The sequence below is a fragment of the Lathyrus oleraceus genome, chromosome 4, assembly GCF_024323335.1.
Source record: "Lathyrus oleraceus cultivar Zhongwan6 chromosome 4, CAAS_Psat_ZW6_1.0, whole genome shotgun sequence".
NCBI classification, from domain to species: Eukaryota; Viridiplantae; Streptophyta; class Magnoliopsida; order Fabales; family Fabaceae; genus Lathyrus; species Lathyrus oleraceus.
Genome location: NC_066582.1, coordinates 385,699,812 through 385,708,632, shown reverse-complemented (window position 1 = coordinate 385,708,632; position 8,821 = coordinate 385,699,812). Strand labels below are relative to the sequence as shown.

General features: G+C 40.6%; 1 protein-coding gene across 1 annotated transcript; it reads right to left on the bottom strand.

Annotated features, from left to right (window-relative positions):
- Positions 1-1,857: 1,857 nt before the first annotated feature.
- On the bottom strand, positions 1,858-3,964 carry LOC127137643 (uncharacterized). Its single transcript, XM_051064085.1, has 4 exons — positions 2,927-3,964; positions 2,605-2,781; positions 2,041-2,421; positions 1,858-1,944 (listed from the first exon to the last, which is right to left on the bottom strand). Exons 1-4 carry the CDS (start codon positions 3,962-3,964, stop codon positions 1,858-1,860), a joined length of 1,683 nt encoding a protein of 560 aa, XP_050920042.1.
- Between the last annotated feature and the right edge of the window lie 4,857 nt (positions 3,965-8,821).

The window sequence follows — 8,821 nt, the reverse complement described above, 5'->3', positions numbered from 1 at the left end:
AAACGTCTAAGGAAACCTCTAACTTCTCGCTCGATGCGTCGAGCAGGCATTTCTTATATAGCTTGGACCTTGTCAGGGTCCACCTCAATTCCTTGTTGACTAACTATGTAACCAAGCAACTTCCCTGAACGGATACCAAATGTGCATTTTGTAGGGTTTAATCGTAATCTAAACTTTCTGAGGCGTTCAAACATCTTCTTCAGATGGTTCATATGATCTTCTTCACTCTGAGACTTAGCGATCATGTCGTCAACATAGACCTCTATCTCCTTGTGCATCATGTCATGGGAAAGAGTGACCATAGGTCTTTGATAAGTTGCCCTGATATTTTTAAGACCAAAAGGCATTACCTTGTAGCAAAAGGTGCCACAAGGGGTAATAAAAGTGGTCTTCTCCATGTCATCTAGTGCCATCTTAATTTGATTGTATCCATAAAATCCATCCATAAAGGAGAATATAGCAAAACTTGCAGTGTTATCTACCAGAGTATCAATGTGTGGTAGAGGGAAATCTTCCTTTGGACTAGCTTTATTCAGATCCCTATAGTCAACACACATCCTCACCTTTCCATCCTTTTTAGGCACAGGTACAATATTAGCTACCCATTGCGGGTACTTCGCCACTGCGAGAAAACCAACGTCAAATTGTCGTTTGACTTCTTCACGAATCTTCAGAGCCATATCTGGTCTTGTTCTTCGGAGTTTCTGCTTTACTGGTGCGCAGTCTGGCTGAAGTGGCAGCTTATGCTCAATGATGTCGGTATCCAAGCCTGGCATATCCTGGTATGACCATGCGAATACATCCACGTATTCTTATAGCAGCTCGACCAATCTCTCTTTGACGCTTGCTTCAAGTGTGGTGTCGACCTTGACTTCTTTCTTCTCTTCCTTTGTTCCCAGGTTGATGGTTTCCACCGGTTCTTCATGTGGCTGAAGGGCTTTGGACTCGTGCTCGAGCAGCCTTGCCAATTCGTCGGGGATGTAACAATCTTCTTCACCCTCTTCTTCCGCTTAGTAGATAGGGGAGTCAAAGTTATGAGAGGGAGTAAAGTCATTGGATTCAACGGGGTTATCATTTTTTCTGCATGTTTGAATGATTGATTTCTGTTAGAAAAGTAAAAATAAAAGATGCATAAATGAAAAGTTTTTTTTTGTCTTTTTTTGTTTTTGAAAAGATTGTCATTTTCTTTAGAGAAAGCAAAATGAATGAATAATAGGAATTTAACAAAATGCCTTTCATTCACTGATAATGATTATTTGAAAATGAAAAGGGGCCCTACAACATGATCCATTAGCCTTGGGTAGAGCTAAGGATTTGAAAAGAAAAAAACAACAATTATTACTTTGACAAAGGAAAAATTTCGGGGATCTCAACCGCCTTCTAGTTGTTCAAAGTTGTCTCACACCGGTAAACCAAACATGGCTCATCTTCTTTTTCGGTGCTATCTTCAATTGCGGTGACCTGATCTCCATGGATGAATCCTGTACTAAGGAATACTTCTTGGATGCTTCGGGTGTTGTCCTTTGTAGGGACTCGGGTTCCTTTCGCACCGGAAGGCACATGTCCCAGACCAAAGCAATCATGCTTCTCGCGAATATGAATAAGTTGACCCTAACCTTCAGGGTTTCCTCCTTCAATACTAGACTTTGCGCTTTTCAAAGAAGCGAAAGATGAACAAGCTTTCCCAACCGGGTCCTTCATCTCCATAAAAGTGGCATTGGCTATTTCAAGAGCTTGTAAAGAATTTTCCAAAGCGTCCTCATCAACCTCGATATACCTGAAGGATGAAAGGTGGCTGACCATAATGTCTTCCTCTTCAGAAATAATCAGTTGATTGTCCACCACAAACTTCATTTTTTAATGTAAAGTGGAAGCGACTGCCCCTGCAGCATGAATCCAAGGACGTCCCAGCAAGCAACTATACGCTGGATTAATATCCATGACCTAGAAATTAATCAGGAATACATGAGGGCCAATCAATATGGGCAGTTCAACCTCTCCAATCACGGTTCTCCTGGAACCATCAAAAGCTTTCACTACCAAGGCACTATGCTTCATAGCTGGTCCTAGATAAGATAACTTGGCGAGTGTTCTCTTTGGCATAACATTCAGAGAAGATCCGGTATCAACCAAAACTCTTGCCAAAGCATCATCTTTGCACTTTACTGAGATGTAGAGAGCACGATTATGATTTTGTCCAGCCTCAGGTAATTCCTCTCCACTGAAGCTCAAAGTATTGCAAGCTGTGATGTTTGCAACTACTCCAGCAAATTGGTCAACTGTTATGCTTTGCGTTACATGAGCTTGGGCAAGCACCTTCAACAAAGCCTCCCTATGGGCTTGGGAGTTCAACAGCAAAGACAAAATAGAAATTTTAGATGGTGTCTGATGCAACTGGTCCACAACCTTGTAATTACTTCTCTTGATCAGCATCAATAATTCAACAGCATCTTCGGATTGGACCACTTCGGGTTCTTTAGTGGGAGTTGCGACTTATGATTCCTTGTTTGGCCCTTGAGGAGTCACATTGAATTCAGGCGTATAGATTCGACCACTACGGGTCATTCTACTCATTCCTGTAATATTGGTGACGTCCTCACTTACAGCTTCTGTCACTTCAACATTTGCACTTCCTTCAACAACCTTTTCCACAGCGGTAATCTCATATTTCCAAGGAACGGCCTTGGTGCTCTCATATGGAAAAGGCGTGGGCATACATATCTCAGCAGGTGACAACTGACTATTCGCCGGAACCGCAGCACATCTTCGTTCTTTACAACACTGGAGATTTGAAGCACTCCTTTATTCATCAAGTTTTGGATATTATCTCGTACCATCTACCACCCTCTTGGGTGTGTGGCACACTCTTCATAGTTGTCATGGCGAACATTAATGAGGCAGCTTCCCCCAATCGGGCATGGAATACTGCCAAAGGAGTCCTAACATCATCCACCTTATCAACCGTAACAACAACAGAGGCATCTTCAATGGCGTTTACTGCAGGATCTCCATGAGGAGGAAGAGGATTGATCTTCAAATTTGGTCCCATATCTTTAAAAGACAGGATCTTGCTTTCAATCAGTTCACAAACCCTATGCTTCAAAGCATAGAAACCCTCTAGGTCATGCTTGGGGGCACCTTCATGAAAAGGACAATGTGCATTAGGGTTGTACCATGGAGGAAGACGACCAGGTGGAGGTCCCATAAGTCTGGGAACCACCAAACCCTTTTGCAACAGGGAGGGATAAAGCTCAGTGTACGACATTGGGATTTGATTGAAGGTCGCCCTATCCCCTTGCCTCCTATTCTTGTTTTGAGCATTTTGCCTTGGAGCTTGAGCTCTCGGCTGTTGATAAACAGGAGCTGCTGGTGCTTGTTGACAAGCTGGAGGAACCGCAGCACGTTGCTGAACTGGAGTCGGTCTATAAACCGGAGGCACTTGATAAGCCTGAGGAGGTTGTTGATTGAATGCGGGCGTCACAACAACTATGTACGGTTGCGGGGCGTACTGAACGGGATACATGGGTTGCTGGTAGGGAAAGGGTTGTTGAACATACTGCTCTGGTGAATATTGTTTTGGCTTCCTTCTTAGAGAGGCTCTTCCTTGGCCAATAGTCACAGCATTTGCTTCACCTTCCTTCTTTCTAGGAAACCCTCCAAAGAACTTCTTTGGATTAGCATTTGAATTTCCAGCTACAGCCGCAAGTTTTCCATTTCTCAAACCATATTCGACACGAGCCCCTATAGCAACAAGCTCGGAGAATCCCAATGAAGTACTTCCAACCATCTTCTCATAGAATTGGGGTTGGACAGTATCGATAAATAGTTCAGCCAATTCCTTCTCAGCTAGAGGTGGTTCAACTTGAGAAGCCAGTTCCCTCCATCTCTGAGCATATTCCTTGAAGGACTCCTTGTCATGCTGGAACATGCTTTGCGACTGTCTTCTGTCAGGCGCCATGTCCATGTTATATTTATAGTGTTTTATGAACGCGTCTGACAGGTCTTGGAAACATCTGATCCTATTCTGATCCAGACTTAAATACCACTTGGAAGGAGCCCCACTCAAGCTATCTTGAAAACAGTGGATCATCAGCTTGTCGTCTTCCACGTGTGCAGCCATTTTTCGGTAATACATGATGAGATGGCTCTTTGGACAAGTATGCCCCTTGTATTTTTCGAAGTCTGGAGTTTTGAATTTTCCCGGAATCACCAACCCAGATACAAGGCACATTTCTTTGGCGGCAGATCCAAAGACGTGGTCTCCTTCTAAATCTCAGAACTTCTTTTCAAGGAGTTGCATGTTCTCCTTTACTTTTCTAAAATCCTCAAATATCACTTCGTCACCAACAACGGTTGAGTCGACAGTCTGATACATATGGTGTTGATCTTCAAAGTGCGGAATGTGCCTAGCATAGGCTGCTGGTGGAGCAACAGTATGGATGATTGGGCGCGCGTCGATATAAACCGGTAATGACACGACTTGTTGGACAGATTTCCCCATGTCGTGCACTACTCCCGCTCGAGGGACGAAGTCGTAAGGTAGCCCATATGGAGGAAGGGTTGAGGGTAACATCCTCTGAAGTTGGACTTCCACTGCTGGGCCCGTGGGCTCTGAAATCACGGTCGCTTGCGGAACCTCAAATCTGAAGGTTAAAGCTTGTAACATTTCTCGCATCTGGGACATGCCTCCCTTGATCTCATCTAGTTCAGCTCTAACTCGGGCGCTCTCTTGCTCTTGTTCAGCCATCCTCTGTCTTGCTCGGGCACGAGTATTGTACCGGTGTTGAAGATTCAGCGTGAACCTGGAGGAAGAAAGGAAGGAATGAGACTCTATTTTGAAAATGTATGAATGCAGGTATGGATGCATCTTGTTGCAAAACTCTTGGAAGTGACCCCACTAGAAGAGGCTTCATAGAGTTGCTTCAGATTTGCACGTTTCTCCTCGAGGGCATAAGGATAAACAAAATCACCATCTTCTAGACAACTAATTTTTCTCTTTCCCACAAATTACTTTAACAGTTGCCTTTGTATCCTTTGTTCACTCAAGACCAAAGCAGTTGAATCAAAATCATTACAGCCAGCAAGATCAGGCGACTTCCTAAGACGTTTATTTCTTTGTACAGATGCACCCTAGGCATTTCTCAATCAGAAGCAATAACACGACTGTTTGGAGGCCCATCCCTACACACAACATTATGCATAGGCTGCTGGTGTTTGATCCACCACTCTACAGGTTTAATTGAGATTTTGATGCTCCTTAGCACTTTTATTATATTTCAGGACTTTGTCGTGCTTGGTGGTTCATCTTGTCACGATCTTGGCATTAACATAATGATCTATTTTCCTTCCAAGTTCAAAAATGGCGGTCGGACGAACTCAAAGGTGAAGTAGCACAAAATCATGGAGCAAAACGAAGAATCAATTGAACTCGCAGCGGGAGCTTGATCGGGGAACGCTACTCAATGGAAATAGGATGATGTAAAGGCCTAGGAAACAAGTCCCAGATTTCACGCCTCTTCTCTCCTCTTGTTGATTTTGAGAATACAAAAAACTGATTTTTGTAGTTCACACCATGCCGACATTCACTTACGGTAAGCTGTTTCTTCTTTGTTCACGCCATCTCATGTGTGTCGTAGACTTGACAAATTTACGCTGATATTATTGCGTTTGATACCGTGCAGGATCTAGAGTCATGGCATTGATTAGTGAGCTGTTATACGCGCGACGATTCACGTTTCATTTTCACTCTGCACTTTATTGTTACGGAAAATAGCAAGCGGTATCGGCGGTGAACCTCTTCTTTGAATGTTGTAGCAATGCAAACAAGTGCAAGGAAGTGTATGAGGCCTCGAGTTTCTTCGATTCTGGGGTTTCCAGAAGAGAAATTGAAGACAGAAGTTGAGAATGGAAAAGATTCACTTTGTTCCTCTTTGGAGACTCTGCTTGAACTCCACATTGCTAATCCACCCTCAAATATGATTATGATTATCAACTTTTAAAGTTTTGACTTTTAAAATTATAAACTTTCCCTTTCAACTTCTTTATCAAGTGTAAGACATATGCTGAGCCCTGTACAACACTCTGATTTCAATATGTTGGGTTCAACAGACTAGAATCTTTCTATTTATGAGTTTTTCCACCAAATCCAAAGGTAACCAAAGCATGAGAAGGACGCCCAGAAGATGATCTTCCAACATGAGGGGCATAAGAATGTTGTTGTCCACCATGTAATGATTGATTGCAGTAACCAATGGACTGTTGACTTTCAGTAGCATAATTGTTTAAGAAATTCTTTTTTTGTTCATCAAACTGTGTATTTGAACAATTAAAATGTTGACCAAAGTTCGCACTAGGGCCAAAGCATTGTGGTTCAACAGTTCCATTTAGCTAAACCGTGATCATGGTTAAATTTATTATTCAATGAAACTGATCCAAGTGATGGTTAAATTTATTATTCAATGAAACTGATCCAAGTGAGCTAGACGCATTTTATAGATCTTTGCTGCCAGAAATAATAGAACCAAATGAATGATCATGCTACCAGAAATAATAGAAACAAATAAATGATCATGTTGCTGGCCTCCAACGTAAGTTGCACCATTCCCACTCTAGAAGGCTAGCCAGCCAGCAGTCTCCTCTATCAGTTGTAGACAGAAATATATACTTAGTAATTAGGTGATGCTCTAATGGTCCACTATGGCCCTCAACAAAGTGACTAATAACTAGTGCAAGTTGTTCGTCCTCAAGGGTCTTAGCACAAACATTTACAGTAGAAGAAGTGATTGATTGGGACAGTTTTTATTTCTTAGGACCAAAATCAGGGTATGACAATGAGTCCAATAGATCAATATAACTTCAATTTTCCATGTTAGTTCATGGTGGTTGACCAGAGAGAGTGAACTGGTCAAAACTAAGGTTCATTGGACTCTATCTCCTACTACTTTTGTCATATGAAAATCATTTCAAGATCAAAGTTACTCCTTATGATAGTCCAAACAACTTTCATGTTGTGGTCAAAATCTAGTTTTTCTTGTAAAGTCATTTTTTATGGTGAAAGATGTTTGGTGATTTTGTCAGAACCCTAGTTAGGAGGTCAACTTCCAAGTACCATAACTTGCTCAATATTTATGAGATGAATGTCATGCAAGTTTCATGATCAAATTCAAGATGTCCTATCCAAATTTGATTCTTTGAATAAATTCAAATTCAACTTGAAAACGCATGTGCCAAGAGGAAATATTATAGGTCACTTTGGGCCATTACCATTGAGTAAGAGATTTTTCTCAACTTCTAAAATGCATAACTCCTTCATGCCAAATCCAAATGAGGTCAAATTTGTGACCAAATTGAAGAGGTTTGAAATAGATATAACTTTGATGAAAGATCATTTTCCATTTGAAGACCATAGAAAAAGTTATTTAAGATGGAAGAAGTAAACATTTGGCTTGGTACTTAGAAAAATTTCATTTATATTTGATTTCCCAAACTTACACCTTACAATTCATCATGATCAAAGCTTCAAATGTAAAAGTGTTTAACATAAAAGTTGTTGCCCTTGATCTCACATTTCAAAAACATCCAATATCATCTCATTTGGACCAAGATTGAGGGACTTGCGCATGTGTTCTTCATAAGGTTCCATTTGGTCAAATTTATGGTCAAATTTCATTTCCTTTATGCATGGTGATGTGACATCATTTCAGATTGGATAACACAGAATTATGGATCATTTGATGGGCCTATCACACGCCCATGCATCCATGCGTGTGGGATTTCTATTTTTGGCATTTTGAATGAAGTGTGTGGAAAGCAAATGCATAGCCTATAAATAAGACTCGTCATGCTCATAATTGGGGACACCTTGCCCAAGCTTTCAACCTGCAATCCTAACCCTCACCGTTAGAGGATAAACTTGAAGGTTTTCAATTGAAAGTCGATTTTCAATTTCATTTCAGTTTTGAAGTTGAAACTCCAACAATCCAAGCCTTTCTTTGATCCAATTCAACTCCTGCAAGCTTCTGAAGTCATGCCAAGGCCAACTGGAAGCAAGATCAAGCAATATTCAAGCTCCATCAAAGGTGAATTTTCAGAAACTTCATCTCTTCGATTCTCTCTCAATTCTTCACCATTCCCTTTGATTTTTGGTTGGCTGAAGTCCTACCAATGTAGGGAACAAGATTGAGTTGCTTTGAGATCAAATTGAAGTAACTCAGTTCATGATGCTAAAAATTTAAATCCATGTATCTTTTGATATAATTGGAATTGAATAAAATTGAGGCCAGATTCGAGATCCTGAGCATTTTTTCTTTGAAATAGTATCCTTATTTTTCATTTTTAATTAACAGGAAGTTGGACCAGTCCGGTGAAGCTCACTAGAGAAGATGACCAGACCCTTAGCTCCGGTGGTGTGTTGGCACGCCTCTTGGACATCTAATCTTGTTTGAATGTTCTAATCTGAGCCATTGGTTTTAAATACCATGTGTGTGCCGCTTTGACTGAGGTGCATCGTGGATAGCACGCGCGTGGCCATCAGATTTGCCACCCCAATTAATGAGAGAGATCTGATGACCCTTTTTTTTCTAACTTCTTTTTATTTTCTAAATTTTCATTTAATCCTTTTATTATGTTTAATTCATATTAATTTCATTTTTAATCCAAAAAATATGGGATTTTCACCAAAAATATTTAAATATTTTTCTATTTCATATTCTGAATTAATATTATTTTTTGGATTAATTTTGATATTTTTCATGAATTAAATGTTTTTGTGCATATTTTTAATTGTTTAAAAATACTTTTGACTTTTAAAAAATTGTGAATT